The sequence below is a fragment of the Orbicella franksi genome, chromosome 7 (genome assembly GCF_964199315.1).
Source record: "Orbicella franksi chromosome 7, jaOrbFran1.1, whole genome shotgun sequence".
In the NCBI taxonomy this organism is placed as follows: domain Eukaryota; kingdom Metazoa; phylum Cnidaria; class Anthozoa; order Scleractinia; family Merulinidae; genus Orbicella; species Orbicella franksi.
Window position 1 is genome coordinate 27,561,644 of NC_138151.1, and position 16,779 is coordinate 27,578,422.

Consider the following 16,779-nt stretch of genomic DNA (forward strand, 5'->3'; position numbering starts at 1 on the left):
ACCGCGACCACCAGGGATCGATGGCCGTAATTTTATCACTGACAATGTGTAGTTTCCTCGGACTCGAAAATTCCTTCTCCTTCCATTTCCTGTTAATATAAATCTACTGGCGTTCTATCACGAATGCTGTTCTCGGATTTGCCACGCTACTCACTATCCGATCACAGAATACTGTGATAGATAGTGAGTTGCATATAGCAGTGTGCGGTTACTAACAAAATGACGGCCGCTTCTTGCCGTTTTCGAAGTGTCTGTGAAGAAGATTTAGATAAAGTTTTGAACGACTAGTGGATTTATACTAAAAACAATTAGATTATTCGCTCTGCATTTCTGTGATAGAAATCTTGAGCTCATAATCTAATTGTTAAATAGAATTATTTTTGGAACCAAATCATAGACAACTGATTAGTTACGTTTTTAATGTGCGCTTTGTTTTCTTCATTTTGCTAATGAATGTGCAAAACCTGAACGCAAAGCAATACCAAAGGTCCATATTTCCTGTCAAGATTATGCAGAACTATTCCATCTCGCAATTGAGAATGAATAACATGCGAACGTTACTCACATCGATTGCAAAAACTAAAACAACAAGCATAGTTTTATTCGGGAACGCCTTTAATCACATTATCTCTAAATAGGCCATACATGGGGATCATTATTTTTAGTCTCACCCAAAACCACTGGGAAGCATAACCTTAATTTCTTTTTTTTTCGTTTTTGTTTTTGTTTTTGTTTGTTTGCTTTTTTCTACCAGAGTCTGTGTTGAAGCTTCGTGGCTCTAATGTCCAGTGATTTCCGTAGCATGAAGCGACTAGGAGTATTTTTGCTCCCGCTTGATGTAATAATAGTCGATTGCAGTGGTTATCGATCTAAAATGTTAAATTTCCTGTGCTCATTTAACACATGAGTGAAGAGAGGCACTTTTAAAGTAGAGTGTCCCGCCCAAAGAAACGACAAAATGAAAAAAGAAACAAAAAAACAAAAAAACAAAAAACAAAAAACAAAAACAAAAAACAAAAACAAAAACGGCCAAAGAACGCGAGACCACTTGATCCGAGGTCCAGACAGTAATCGTTGATAAAAATAAATGCAATCCATAACAAAGTGAAGCCAAACGAGAAAATGTTGTTCATTCTTTGATAATGAATTCTAATTGTGGACAGGGCAAATTTGGAACTATTAAAAGAGCCAAACAGACTAATCCAAAACAATTTTAAAGTTGAGATTAACTTTGTTTACGTTTAGCCATGCATGGTGAATACCGGATTAGGAGCTCGCCGCAGGATCAAGGGGCATCGCAGAACTAAGTCCAAACGCAAATTGAGTTACTTCATTACGGATCTGGTGTAAATTGTTCAGCTCTGGCCTAAACCAAATGATATACATCTTTGGTAATAATAAACAGCAAATAAAGCCATAAGCACTCAACAGTATTGTAACACAGTCCACAACAGTCACATACCATCCGCTCCTTGAGAACTCTACCGGATAATAAGCTAACACTGAAAACGAAAATATGTACATCGAAAATGCTATTCGTTTAGCCTCACTAAAGTTTTCTGGTACTTTCCTTATTTTAAAAGAACAAAATGCCGAGAAAAGTACTTGAATAAATATGTAAGAGCAAGCTACCATGAAAAAGCTTTTGCCAACCACTACTTTGTGAGCCTTACACTCAATAAACAAGTACTGCTCCGTTAGAATGTGTTCCTTTTTGATAGGTGGATCCAGAAGCTGCCAGGGTAGTAACACAAGTAACAACAGAATATGCATGGCTATTATGATCACAACTTGCATTTTATTGGTAAGAGTGATTGCCACAGCTGAACGTGCTAATGGAATTTGGAAAGCACTGGAAATACGCAAAATTTTGACTAGTAGAAATGAGAGGCACAAATTGTAGGTTAAGAAGCGCCATGGATAAATGATCTTGCAAGTTGTATCTGAGGGTTCGAAAAGATTGATAGCCACTAGAGTTAAAAGCAACAGAATGCTTATCACGAGGACGATGCTGAACTTCCTGTTAGACGCCTTGACAATGGGAGTATTCCAAAATTTACAGGTGACAGCTAGCGAAAAGAGTATGGCTACCATACCAGCAACAGTAAATACAAGAATAACTATTCCTCCTGCGCTGGAATACTTGAGATTGGCCACTGGTAGATCCACGCAATGAGTCTTGGCCTCATTAGATTTTTTTCCTCTGGGACATTCAATGCAGGCCTCTATGCCAGGAATTGGGTTGACTGTGCCACGAGGACATGCGACACAGTTCCAACAACATGGTGAAGTGGTGGATTTTCTAGTTCCAGCAGGGCATTGCTCCAAGCATTCAGACTTTGGAGGCTGGTTAGTTGGAGAGTTCCAGTGAATGTTTTGGGATATATGTAGACGTTTGGCATGGGGCTCATTCTCTTTCCATTTTCCGACAACAACTTGTTCTAGGCGCTTAGTATGGCCTTCTTCCACTTGCTGAAAATTGACAATGTCGTACAAGACAGATCGTCTGTCGCCATCTTTATCAAAACTTATATTTCCCGTCAGTCCAGCAAAACTAACTCTAGAAAGGAGGCTTTTCATCACATTAATATCCATGGTGAGTTTCAGCTTGTAACCGACATCTTCCACCGTGGTGTCTTCAAATAAGATGTTCAAAGCATGTGCCATGGAATGAACAGCGTCAATGACGTGCGGAGTATAAGAACTCTGCATGCGCTGAACAAAAGCATGAAAACATTGTCCCGTTGAATTTGCATTCTCATCACTTGCCGCGCAATTTGTTATCAGCGTTTTAATCTCGCTCCACCATTCCGGGAAGGTTTGATTTATTGTTTTGATAGTTAGAGCTTTTTTACGTTCTTCAAATTCTGTTTCGGCGGAAAAACGATGAGGCTTGACTACTATGGATCCATCAAAAATGGAAGAAAAACCTGGAATTGAGTCAGAAAAAAATACATCGCTTAGGAGCCAGACTCGCCCAGTCAGGTTTTGTCTATAGACCTCAGTGAAAAAGTGCGTTGCATAGCTACCGTGTATCCATAAGATTACAACTCTGATATTTTTTTGCCGATTGAGTATTGTGACAATGTTTCTTATGCTCAAAATGGAACTTTCACGGGATATAAATTTCGTCATAGCAAGGCAGAATGAATTGTTTCTAGTTTCAGCTTCTCTGTCTACCGACCAAAGTCCATTCCGTCCATATGAGTCATCTTGTCCAAAGGCGGCTACATAACTCCAATTAAAATGCTCTATGAGGTCAGCCATGGCTTTTGCTTTAAAGGAATCCGAAGGCGCCGTTCGATACAAGTGCATGTAGGGATGAGAACTTAGTTCAGAACTTGTTGCAGTCGGACTTATTGCTGAGACGTTCAAGGCTTGAAGAAGACCAGCGATAACAACCGCAGTGCTAGAGTCGTCTGGACCAATTAGAGCCGTGATCGATTTCCTTCCGAGTTTACCTTGCGTCATGTTTGGGAAAAGCTTGCCTTTAATAAGATCATAAGAGATTCGGGCAGCCTGTAGAGAAATTTCACAATAATCTCGTATATCGTAGCCCAGAGTTATGTTTGGAAGTAATTTTGAATCGTTGTTGATCTGTTCAATGGCAAATATCATGGCGAACACGCGATTTAAGCCCCTGACGTCAAGCTCACCGCACCGGTTTTCAGAATCTCCTCTCAAATGAACCCTTAAAAGTCCACCCAAAATGATGTCTCCATCTTTATAAGGTCCTTGAACAACACCAATTAAGATGGCAAGGCAGAACACAACAAAGAAGTAACGAGGTATGGGATTGTAACTGTTCATCTTTACCACACGGAAAATGAAATACTTTCTGTATTCAATTGTAAACAATAACGGTTAACTCCTAGCAACATCGCTGAGTTCCCAAGCCAGGTGTCAGTGTTGACATGTTTGAACAATATTGACATTCTACACATGCACGCAACTTAACATGAATTCTTCGTCTTTTTCCTAAAACTGGCCAAGATATGAAGTTGCTCATTATGGCCATGCCTGCAATAAACACTGGTTTCCACTAAGCATAATCAACTTACCCAGACGTAAAGGGATGTTGCTAAGTAGCGCCTTTTGTCAGAAAATGTTTCTAATCAAGCCTGCTAATTAATACCTTGTTACTTCGTCTGGGTGTGCGCCAAACAATTAGCCTTTGAGCGCCATTCAAGTCATCTTAGCTAAATTAATTAATTATTTCTGACATTAGTCTCTCAGTTTCTACTTTGAAAAAAAAAAAAAAAAGACATATTGTTGTTCTTCCGGGACTTAAATATAAACAGCTGTTACCTGTGCAGCGTGCTCGCCTCGTAACACTCAGCAGATCGAATGACCGGGGACAGCAGTGAATTCGCTTTAAAGCTTCCATCGTGATTCCATCACTTTTAGATTCAAAATGTTCGCATGCTCCTCGTGTTTTCAAACAACGGTGACCAAACACTCTATGATCTGGGCGAGATACAATTACTGAAATGAGAAAATCCTAGGTCAATACAGCGACAGAATGACTGCGCCTGCTCATTTTTGTTAGCGGGCGAGTTCGCGGAGACTTTGAAAATGCTGCAAATTGATGCTCCATGAATGGACCCAAGCATCTTTTTTGTCCAAAATTCAAACCATCAGTAAGGGGAAGCAAGTCTTATTACTTACTGAGACATTACAGCTTTGCCCTAAAAAGACTTGTGGAAAGCTATGGCGAAGATAAGTGACTTTTCATTATGTAAATAACAACTGACCGTCCATGTAAATTAAAAAAGTTCCAATTCTCTACGTCGTGTCCTGGCTCACACATAGTGAATAAAGTATTATTGCTATTCTGGCGTACCGTAGCCACCCGCTGCAGTGAAATCTGTGAATGAATTATTATTCACATTGTATGTTTCTTTGAAAGCAAACTTCATGTTTGAAGTCCGATCAATTAATGCTCGAGGACCCCCTTTTGACGACCCTTGCCGTCCCTAAAAGAAGAAACAAATCCAGGATATTTTTGAGGCCATTTTTAAGCGATGACGTATTGTGTGACGTCATCGCTTTATGTTGGCATGCATGCATTCCTTTGGATAGTGATTTCGCATAGTTTGTCGCGCTTATGTCCGTGCGCTTATGTCGTGCACTTTTTATCCCCCTGTGGAAGCGAAATGCACTCTGGGAGTTCCTTTGCTACTTAACTTTGCTGTTTGTAGGTTCAGCGGAGTGCTTTTAATTGGAGCTTTTAAAAGAAGATTTAGTGGTGGATTTTGGTTTAAACAGTATCGGATAAATTTGCGTTCACGGGCAAACTCATAATAAGAACATATCCTCCATACATAGAAGTTTAGATAGAAAAGTAAGTCGCACAAGCGATAGGTGAAGGCTTTGCAGCTTTCCTTTGCTGTTTGTAGGATCAGCAGACTGCTTTTAATCGATATGACAAGTATAGAGTTAAAACAACAAATTAAAGATAATAAGGTGTTGATTTCAGAGAGAGTAACATTCCTTTGCGGGTTTCCTTTGTGGCTGTCCTTTGCTGTTTGTAGGATCAGCGGAGTGCTTTTAATTTCAGCTTTTAAACGAAGATTTGGGGGTTGATTTTGGTTTATACAGTGTCGGATAAATTTGCGCTCACGGGCAAACTCATAATAACATATCTTCGATACATACAATTTTAGATAGGCAAGCGGGTCGCACACGCGATATGACAAGTCAAGAGAAAATGATTTTCTCTTGGACAAGTATATGATTAAAACAACAAATTAATTTCCGGTGAGGTCATTAGCTTTGCCAAATATCTTTAAAAATAATAAGTTGTTGATTTCACAGAGAGGAACTTTTCAGCGGAGTGCTTTTTATTTGGGTTGGTACATTTCGCTAACCCCTAGCACATGGACTAACAAGATGGACCTGGTTCATGAACTACTTGAATGAACCACCAATGACTACCCTAAATGTAAACCCCTAAAATTTCTAACCCAAAAGTTTAAGAATCAGTTTGTCTGCTCATGTTCCAATCTTCTGGGAACAATTTTCAAACGTCATCGCTGCTGCATGCGTTGCGTGCCGTTTATTACATATGCGGTTCTTAAGATGCGTAGGGAAAGCATGCAACCGCAGTGATAAACGCTGGCGCACTTTCCTATTTCGCACAGAGATCCCAACTCTGCGAAAGACCAAAAGGAAATCTCTGGAAAGGAACTGAACGGGGATATGCACCGGCAAACATTTTAGCACGTGATTGTTGATGCATAACAATGAACTGATCGATGAAATTTAAGTGTAGAACAATTCAAAAGCCCCCTGAACGTTTTGAGATAGCGTTACGGTCTCGATATTGATTCGCTGAGGCATCTTAGTCGTGCAAAAGCCGTTAAAATAGTCGATAAATATGAAGGCTCTCTATCACGTGTATTAGCCTTTTCATATTTTGGCTTTTCGTAAGATATGAGTGGCCGGGCGGGTCTTTCTAGATTTCTTATAATGCCAGTTTTTTCGAGGAGTTGTTATACATGAGGCATGCACTGATGGCTTATTGTGAAGGAGACAGGCATTAATATTATGCCTTCTCCAACCCCCTTTTTAAAAGGGGAGTTTTCCTGTGGCCTGTTTTCAAACTGTACTTGGGTCCTTGGAGTAAAATTATCTGGATAGCCTCTACCACGCAAGCGTGGTTTGAAGCTTTGACTTTTCTCTAAAAATAAATATCTTTTTAAAGAGTTTGGTCTGAAAAGTCTTATAAACTTTCCTTTGAAGAAGCCTTGTTTTTCACTCCCTACCACGGTGGTGCCCATACCTTGCCTTGGTGTGTTAACTTATGTGCCGGCTTAGAGCCCTGTGAGCTATGAGGCGGGGACTTTTATGAGCAGGTGGCAGTATTAACTTATCTCCACAATATCATAACGTTGTAAATGTAACCTATTTTGAATGCTCTGTCAAAACGGAAAAGCCGTTTAAGAAGGCATTCTCTGAAAAAATGAACTTTTCCCATCGATGTCCGGTTTCTGACATATAGCGCCGTCAATGATTATAATATAATAAACCGCAACGAACCAATAAAACGACTTTAAGTGTTGTATACAATGTTCCAGGTTTTATACAGTGAACAGGATATATTATTCTATCCCAGTGTTATCCTTAGCTTTAAATCCTCGGTAACCATTTGTACACCTGAGTAGAGAAAGGCACTGCGAAAGTCCAGCGACTTGCGCCCAAACACACAACGCAATGAACACGGACGGGGCTATAGCCAGACCCATCTCGATCCCCAGTCCAGTACACTAACCAATGAGAAATAACAATAGTAATAATAATGACTTTAATGAATTACGCAATTACTAGAAAAATCAGTAGTTCTCATTATGGTGCTTCAGATCTACCAATCCATTAAACTAAATGAAAATAAATGCAATAAATAAACCAACCGAAGCCAAACGAGTAAATAATGTTCAATAATTTGTTGTAAATTTTAATTACAGACAGGGCAAAATTGCAACCATCAAAAGACCAAGAAAACTATTTGGAAATAATTATCGTTAACAGGAGTTTACCTAGCTTTTTTTAGCCGGTTTCGCCATCCGTGGTATTAGGACCCGATGCAGGGTAAATACGCAAAGCAGAGCTAAGTTCAAACGAGAATTGAGTTACTTCATTACGAATTTGGCTTGAATTGTTCAGCTCTGGCCTAAACCAAATGATATAAATCTTTGGTAGCAATTTAAAACAAATAAGGCCATAAGCAGTCAACAGTGTTGTAACACAGTCTACAACAGTCACATACCATACATTCATTGAGAACTCTACCGGGTAATAGACCAAAACTGAAAACGAAAATATGTACATCGAAAATGCCATTCGTTTAGCCTCACTAAAGTTTTCTGGAACGTTCCTTATTTTAAAAGAACAAAATGCCGAGAAAAGTATTTGAATAAGAATATAAGAGCACGCTGCCAGGAAAAAGCCTTGGCCGACTATCAAGCTGTACGCCTTACACTCGATAAAAATGTACTGTTCCGTCAGAATGTGTTCCTTTTTGATAGGTGGATCCAGAAGCTGCCAGGGTAGTAACACAAGTAACAACACAATATGCATGGTTATTATGATCACTACTTGCATTCTGTTGGTAAGATGGGTTATCTCAAAAGAACGCACTATCGGAATTTGGAAAGCACTGGAAATACGTAAAATTTTGACTAGCAGAAATGATAAACACAGGTTGTAGGTTAAGTAACGCCATGGATAAATGATCTTGCAAGTTGTATCTGAGGGTTCGAAAAGATTGATAACCACTAGAGTTAAGAGCAACAGAATGCTTATCTGAAGGACGATACTAAATCTTCTGTTGGATGCCTTGACAATTGGAGTATTCCAAAATCTACAGGTGACAGCAAACGAAAAGAGGGTTGCTACCATACCAGCAACAGTAAATACAAGAATAACTATTCCTCCTGTGCTGGAATACTTGAGATTGGCCACTGGTAGATCCACGCAATGCGTCTTGGCCTCATTGGATTTTTTTCCTCTGGGACATTCAATGCAGGTCTCCAAGCCAGGAATTGGATTGACTGTGCCACGAGGACATGCGACACAGTTCCAACAACATGGTGAAGTGGTGGATTTTCTAGTTCCAGCAGGGCATTGCTCCAAGCATTCAGACTTTGGAGGTCGGTTAGCTGGAGTGTTCCAGTGAATGTTATGGGAAAAATGTAGCCGTTTGGCATGGGGCTCATTTTCTATCCATTGTCCGACAAGAACCTGTCTCGTTCGTTTAGTGTGACCTTCTACCACTTGCTGAAAATTGACAATGTCATAAGCCATCTTTTTCACAACAGTGTCACCATCTTTATCAAAACTTACATTTCCCGTTAGTCCAGCAAAACTAACTCTAGAAAGGCGACTTTTCATCACATCAATATCCATGGTAGATTTTAGCTTGTAATCTATATCCTTCACTGTGGTGCTTTCGACTAAGATGTTCAAAGCATGTGCCATTGAATAAACAGCGTCAATGACGTACGGAGTATAAGAACCTTGCATGCGCTGAACAAAATCATGGAAACATTGCTCCGTTGAATTCGCGTTCTCATCACCTGCCGAGCAATCTGTTATAAGCGTCTTTATCTCGCTCCACCATTCCGGAAAGGTTTCATTAATTGTTGCAATAGATAAATCATTTTTATGTTCTTCAAATTTGGTGTCGGCCGAAGAAGTATGAGGCTTGACGACTATGGATCCATCAAGGATGGAAGAAAAACCTGGAATGGAATCAGAAATGAGGACGTCGCTCAGGATCCAGACTCGCCCAGTCAGGTTTTGTCTGTAGACCTCATCGAAAAAGTGCTTTGCATAGCTACCGTATAACCACAAAATCACAACTCTGATATTTTCTCGCCGACTAAGGGTTGTAACAATGTTTTTAATGCTCAAAATGCGACTTTCTTGCGGAATAAACGTCGTCATAGCAAGGCAGAATGAATTGTTTCTAGCGTCAGCTTCTCTTACTACCGACCAAAGTCCATTTCGTCCATATGTGTCATCTTGTCCGACAGCGGCGACATAACTCCATTTGAAGTACTCTATGAGGTCAGCCATGGCTTTTCCTTTAAAGGCATCCGAGGGCGCCGTTCGATACAAATACTTATAAGTTTGAGCACTTAGTTCAGGACTGGTCGCAGTCGGACTGATAGCTGAAATATTTAAGGCTTGAAGAAGTCCAGCGATAACAACAGCGGTGCTAGAGTCGTCTGGACCGATTAGAGCCGTGATCGATTTGCTTCCGAGTTTACCTTGCGTCATGTTCGTGAGGAGCTTGTCTTTAATAAGATCGTAAGAAATTCGTGTAGCCTTTAGGGAAACCTCGCAATAATCTCGTATATCGTAGCCAATAGATATGTTTGGAAGTAATTTTGAATCGCTGTTTATCTTTTCAATGGCAAATATCATGGCGAACACGCGATTTAAGCCCCCAACATCAAGCTCACCGCATTGGTTTTCAGCATCTCCTCTCAAATGAACCCTTAAAAGTCCACCCAAAATGACATCTCCATCTTTGTAAGGTCCTTGAACAACACCATACAAGATGGTAAGGTAGAACACGACGAAGTAGCTGTATGATGGAGGCTTGAAATTATTCATCTTTAAAATGTAGGAAATGAAATGCTTTGTGTATTTAGTTGTAAGTATTGACGGCCCACTCCTAGCAACAATGCAGAATTCCCAAGCCAGGTGGCAGTATTGTCGCTTATCTATCTCAGCAACATTGACATGCTGCACATACAATTTATTTTGAATAATTCCTCAATTCTTGAAAAATGGCCAAGATATAAAATTGTTCAAAATGTCTATTTCTGATTTGAAGAATAGGTTGCACTAGGAATAAGCTAAGTACGCAGACGCAATGAGCTGTTGCTAAGCAGCGCCATTTGTTGGGAAATTGTTCTAACAAAAGTTGTTGTTACAAACGTTGCTTCGTTTCACTTGACCTTTACAAACGCTGGTATCCAGTAACGCCATTTCTTTTAGGGTCTTTAAGGCGAAAGTCTTCAAGGAAGATACTCTACGATCACTGCCAGTAACAAAGAAAGTGATTCTCACGAAGATTCTCGAAGATTCTTAGCCTGGGGCAATAATTTCGTAAATCTTTCACGAAAGTTATTTTGGAGGTAGATTTGAATCTTTACTTATCTCTTTAATTGCAAAAATCATGGCCGGCGCGTGATACAAGCCACTGACATCGAGCTCACCGCACTTGTTCTGAATCTATGAAGCCCTCTCAAATGAACGCTAATTTGTCCACCCAAAATGAACTCTCGCTGTATGCGGCCCTCGAACAACGGCGCGGATGGAAAGGTGGAAAACAGCGAGGTATCTCAGAATGAAAGCATTTTCTGAAGTTGTATTGATCGTTGACATTTAACACCGGTCAATTAGAAAAGCAGGTGATACTATTTACGAAAATCAACAATAGCAAAATGTCGAACATGCAACTTATTTTGAATGCTCACGAGAGCATTTTCGGCAAAAACGTTTTCGAGGTTTGGTTTCTGAGAAATGACGCCTTCGGAAATTATTACACCGAACAGAAACAGCCTTTGAGGGCCGGTAAAAGATATTGACGCATTCATTAATTCTAATACTGATGTTAATTTTGTTGGAGAGAGCATTTTCTGTTTAATTATAATTCGTTGACATTGTTTACAGCAAACTCCATCAAACTATTTTTATTTCACTCTACCAGGGGTTTTTTCCTGTAAAAACAAGGGTTCCTCGTTTCTTTTCACATTTAAATCAGACTTCCGGAGAGTTAGCTACTCATAGTAGTTAGGTTACCTGATTCTCCCCGCAATTAGCTGTTCCCATTTTAACAATAATTATCTTCGGGCAACTCGTCCATTTTATTACGTTGGTGATCATTCAAGTTAAAGTGCTGCGAAAGACTCTTGGGTTACTTAGGGGAGTGGTTTCCACATACATATATGATCATCGACGATCTAGGATCGACAGCCATTTCTTTTGTTAACTTATTGTGCTTTCCTGACAGAATATTTTTTCGCGTACAATGATAAGCCAAAAACTGAAGATATTGGACATGCACAGTCCAAGACCGAAAATGGATTTTTAAAGCAGGTGAAAGTACAATTGATTATTTACATTTAAAGTGTGAGCCTTAATTGTTTTCCCTATAGTAAAAATCTATCCAAAAGCAATGCCAAACAGCATTTAAATCCCTGGCCAAATGGACTCGCAAGTAGACGCAAGTTGCAAACTTTGGTGTACTTGCGACTCCGTTTGGCCAGGCCTTGCGTGCTCTTGCGATGATTTGCAATGACTTGCCTTTGCTTTGGTCAAGACCAAATTTGCATGCAAGTCGACGCAAGTTTTTCACCGTTTGAACACCCGACCCAAGTCAACGCAAGTTGAGTGACTCCATTCGTTGTTACAGCAACCTATTAGAAAATAAAACACAGGATATTGGCCGCGTGGGAGTGAGCACGTAGCCATGAAATGACGTTTTTGGCGCCTTACGTATACTTGCGAGGAAACTTACGAGTCCAATTGGCCACCAAACGCAAGTCTCTACGCAAGTTCAACTTGTGGGAGTACTTACGACTACTTACGAGTCTGTTTGGCCAGGACTTGAGGTAAAGTTCACATTTTCCATCAGGTTAACACAGTACCATTCCATCCCAGATTAATGACAACATTTAGAAAAAATAAAACGCGAACGTTATCCTCATCCATAGCGGACAAAAAACATACAAACAAAACAGAAACAAAAAAAGGATGCAGCTGGTAGTCGAAAAACATCTTTTATCAAAGCTATTTCTCCAGCGGGCCATGCATAGGTACTAAATTCCCATCTAACTTCGTCGCAAATAGTAAACTACGATATATATATTTAATTTAGGCCTCTATTCCAGCCTAGTTGCTCATCAAGTCGACACTTTTCGCCAGTATCTTTAGTATGAACTGGAAACTATTCCAACCCATTAAATTCCCAGGTACTTCTGCACCTGGTTGTAGAAGACGGGAACCAGGTGACTGTCCAAAAAAACGCAACGCAATTAACTCATCCAGAGCTCGATGCCGGAGCGCTGGATCCCGAATCCGGCGCAAAAACCAATGAGAAAGAAAAATAAATAAACCAACTCAAGTCGAACGGGTAAATATGGTTAAATATTTCATTGTCAATTCTAATTATAGACAGGACAAAATTGTAACTATAAAAAGACCAAAGAAATTAGTTGGAGATTAACTTTGCTTAACTGTGGACATGCATGGTGGATACAACATTCTCAAACTCATTATAATGCATCAAGTTTAGACAAAGGAAGTCAAGACAGTGTTTGACCACATTTCTAAACACCTCGAAGTTCGTCAAAAATACTCCGCTGTGCGTCGCGTTTTCAAGTCTCTTCTCGGTGTTTGGAAATGTGGTCAAACACGGTCTTACCTGTTTGATACATTACTTAGGAGCCAGATACAGGGTTAATGCGCAAAGCGGAATTGGTTCTAAACGAGAATTCAGTTACTTCATTACGGATTTGATGTAAATTGTTCAGTTCCGGCCTAAACCAAATGATATACATCTTTGGTATTAGTATACAACAAATAAAGCCATAAGCACTCAACAATGTCGTAACACAGTCTACAACAGTCACATACCATCCACTCAGTGAGAACTCTATGGGGTAATAAGCTAAAACTGAAAACGAAAATATGTACATCGAAAATGCTATTCGTTTAGCCTCACTAAAGTTTTCTGGAACGTTCCTTATTTTAAAAGAACAAAATGCAGCAAAAAGTATTTGAATAAGAATGTAAGAGCACGTTACCAGAAAAAGGCTTTTTCCGACTACCATGCTGTATGCCTTACACTCAATAAAAATGTACTGTCCCGTTAGAATGTGTTTCTTTTTGATAGGTGGATCCAGAAGCTGCCAGGGTAGTAACACAAGTAACAACACAATATGCATGATTATTATGATCACTACTTGCAGTCTATTGGTAAGAGTGATTGCCACAGGTGAACGCGCTAAAGGAATTTGGAAAGCACTGGAAATGCGTAAAATTTTCACTAGTAGGAATGATAGGCCCAAGTTGTAAGTTAAGTAACGCCATGGATAAATGACCTTGCAAGTTGTATCTGAAGGTTCGAAAAGATTGATAATCACTAGAGTCAACAGCAACAGAGCACTTATCTGGAGGACGACGCTAAATCTTCTGTTGGATGCCTTAACAATTGGAGTATTCCAAAATCTACAAGTGATAGCAAACGAAAAGAGGGTGGTTATTATGCCAGCAACAGTAAATACAAGAATAACTATTCCTCCTGCGCTGGAATACTTGAGATTGGCCACCGGTAAATCGACGCAATGGGTCCTGGCTTCATTGGATTTTTTTCCTCTGGGACATTCAATGCAGGACTCCAAGCCAGGAATCGCGTTGACTGTGCCACGAGGACATGCGACACAGTTCCAACAACATGGTGAAGTGATTGATTTTCTAGTTCCAGCAAGGCATTGGTCTAAGCATTCAGACTTTGGAGGTTGGTTAGTTGGAGAGTTCCAGTGAATCTCTTGGACAAAATGTAGCCGTTTGGCATGGTGCTCATTGTCTTTCCAATTTCCGACCAGAATTTGTTCTAGTCGCTTAGTATGGCCTTCTTCCACTTGCTGAAAATTGACAATGTCGTACAAGACCGATTGTCTGTCGCCATCTTTATCAAAACTTACATTTCCCGTTAGTCCAGCAAAACTAACCCTAGAAAGGAGGCTTTTCATCACGTTAATATCCATGGTGAGTTTCAGCTTGTAATCGATATCTTTCGTTGTGTTGTTTTCAAATAAGATGTTCAAAGCATGTGCCATTGAATAAACAGCGTCAATGACGTAGGGAGTGTAAGAACTCTGCATGCGTTGAACAAAATCACTGAAACATTGGTCTGTTGAATTTGCATTCTTATAACTTGCCGAGCAATCTGTTATAAGCGTTCTAATCTCGCTCCACCACTCCGGAAAGGTTTCATTAAGCTTTGCGATAGTTAAAACTTCTTTGCGTTCTTCAAATTCTTTGTCAGCGGAAAATCGACGAGGCTTGACGACTATGGATCCATCAAGGATGGAAGAAAAACCTGGGATTGAGTCAGAAATGAAGACGTCGCTTAGGATCCAAACTCGCCCAGTCAGGTTTTGTCTGTAGACCTCATCGAAAAAGTGCGTTGCATAGCTACCGTGTATCCACAGAATCACGACTCTAATATTTTCTTGCCGACGAAGTGCTGTGACGATGTTTCTAATGCTCAAAATGGGACTTTCATGGGATATAAATCTCGCCATAGCAAGGCAAAATGAGTTGTTTCTAGCTTCAGCTTCTCTGACTACAGACCAAAGCCCGTTTCGTCCATACGTGTCATCCTGTCCAATGGCGGCTACATAACTCCATTTAAAATGCTCTATGAGGTCAGCCATGGCTTTCCCTTTAAAAGAGTCTGAAGGCGGTGCTCGATACAAATACTGGTAAGTATAAGCACTTAGTTCAGGACTGGTCGCAGTCGGACTAATGGCTGAAACATTCAAGGCTTGAAGAAGACCAGCGATAACAACAGCGGTGCTAGATTCGTCTGGACCGATTAGAGCCGTGATCGATTTTCTTCCAAGTTTACCTTGCGTCACGTTCGTGAGGAGCTTGTCTTTAATAAGATCGTAAGAAATTCGTGTAGCTTTTAAGGAAATCTCGCAATAATCTCGTATGTCATAGCCCAGAGATATGTTTGGAAGTAATTTTGAATCGTTGTTTATCTTCTCAATGGCAAATATCATGGCGAACACGCGATTTAAACCCCTAACGTCAAGCTCACCGCATTGGTTTTCAGAATCTCCTCTCAAATGAACCCTTAAAAGTCCACCCAAAATGATATCTCCATCTTTATAAGGTCCTTGAACAACACCAGTTAAGATTGAAATGCAGATCAAAACAAAGTAGCAGTAGGATAGGAGCTTGTTACTATTCATCTTTAACATGGTGGAAATGAAATACTTTGTGTATTCAGTTGCAGGTCTTGACGACCCACTCCTAGCAACATTGTGACGATTCCCAAGCCAGGTGGCAGTATTGTTGCTTATATCAATATTATTCACATGCTGCACACGTAAGTTATATTGAAATCTTCCTCATTTTTGGCAAATTGGCAAGATATGAAATTGTTTAAAATGGCCATGCCTGGGAGAAAGGCTTTTTTTCAGAAGGCATAAGAAACTTACGCAGAGAAAGTGAGTAGCGCATTTTGTGAGAGAATAATAATAACAAAAGCCGCATTTTACTTAGTCCATTTTGCCAAGCAATTAGCCTTTGAAAGGCAATATAGTCATTTTAGCGCGTTCAAATAATTATAGTTTGCTAATTTTCAACGTCAGTTCGAGTTTCAAAAACAAGTCCTTTCTGCTCTGCATTTGTGATGTAAATTAGGTCTCTGCAACATGCGATACCGAGCGACAGGAGATGTCGCTGATTGAGTAAAACCAATTATACTGTGGTGCTCTCGCGTAGTGAGACTCAGCAGATCGAACGACCGAAGGTAGCGTTAAAGTTTGATTGCTCTTTCTCTGGACATTCGTTCTTGAGATCGATGTGGCGAATCTCTAAACGAATTCTAGCGCAAACTAAAGACTTATCATTTGAAGAAAGCCTTCTTAATAAATTCTTTTTATCTGTTTTTGTTGACTTATTTTATTTAAACTGACTTGTTTTAATGGAATATACTGTTGAATTGTAATAACTTTCGTATACCATCTAGCATTATTGATTTTTTTAATGGTATTGCAAGTTTTGCTACAATATGACTGTAATATTTATATTTGTAGTTTGGTAACTGGTAATTAATAAATTTATTCACGGTTAATAGCTACTGGGTGTGATGGAAAATAGTGCGGCTGCATTTAACAATTGCTCGCCAAAGGCAAAGTGAACATTAAAAACAATTATTGGACGACGTTGAGCAAAATATTATGATTGATTAACGGCAAACAGATCAGTTATATACCGAAAGCGAAGGCTGAGGCAAATAATTGATCTGCGAGACACTGACAAATCACGATGTTTTGCGATAATCGAGTTCAATAATTGTTTTATCATCCGATTGCCAAATTTGTTTAAATATGAATATTTAAATCACTCTCTGACAGCTTCGAGAAGCTTCTGCCATTTTTTAAACAATAGCGTGGATACAATCACACATGAGCAGAACACATTTAGACAGAGGAGACCATTATTTTTAGGTAATTATTTGCAGGT

At 39.7% G+C, this 16,779-nt stretch overlaps 3 protein-coding genes across 3 annotated transcripts; all 3 read right to left on the bottom strand.

The window, feature by feature from the left end:
- Positions 1-556: 556 nt before the first annotated feature.
- Positions 557-3,856, bottom strand: LOC145492839 (extracellular calcium-sensing receptor-like). The gene has a single exon (XM_081472218.1). The coding sequence runs from the start codon at positions 3,808-3,810 to the stop codon at positions 1,267-1,269; it is 2,544 nt and encodes an 847-aa protein (XP_081328344.1). The 5' UTR covers positions 3,811-3,856; the 3' UTR covers positions 557-1,266.
- A 2,937-nt stretch (positions 3,857-6,793) lies between these two features.
- LOC145492163 (extracellular calcium-sensing receptor-like) lies at positions 6,794-10,310 on the bottom strand. Its single transcript, XM_081471505.1, has one exon. It carries the CDS (start codon positions 10,120-10,122, stop codon positions 7,549-7,551), a length of 2,574 nt encoding a protein of 857 aa, XP_081327631.1. The 5' UTR covers positions 10,123-10,310; the 3' UTR covers positions 6,794-7,548.
- A 1,039-nt stretch (positions 10,311-11,349) lies between these two features.
- On the bottom strand, positions 11,350-16,568 carry LOC145492164 (extracellular calcium-sensing receptor-like). The gene has a single exon (XM_081471506.1). The coding sequence runs from the start codon at positions 15,507-15,509 to the stop codon at positions 12,957-12,959; it is 2,553 nt and encodes an 850-aa protein (XP_081327632.1). The 5' UTR covers positions 15,510-16,568; the 3' UTR covers positions 11,350-12,956.
- Between the last annotated feature and the right edge of the window lie 211 nt (positions 16,569-16,779).

Coding starts and splice junctions, on each gene's coding strand:
- LOC145492839 (XM_081472218.1), bottom strand. CDS start 3,810: ATGAACAGTTACAATCCCATACCTCGTTACTTCTTTGTTGTGTTCTGC.
- LOC145492163 (XM_081471505.1), bottom strand. CDS start 10,122: ATGAATAATTTCAAGCCTCCATCATACAGCTACTTCGTCGTGTTCTAC.
- LOC145492164 (XM_081471506.1), bottom strand. CDS start 15,509: ATGTTAAAGATGAATAGTAACAAGCTCCTATCCTACTGCTACTTTGTT.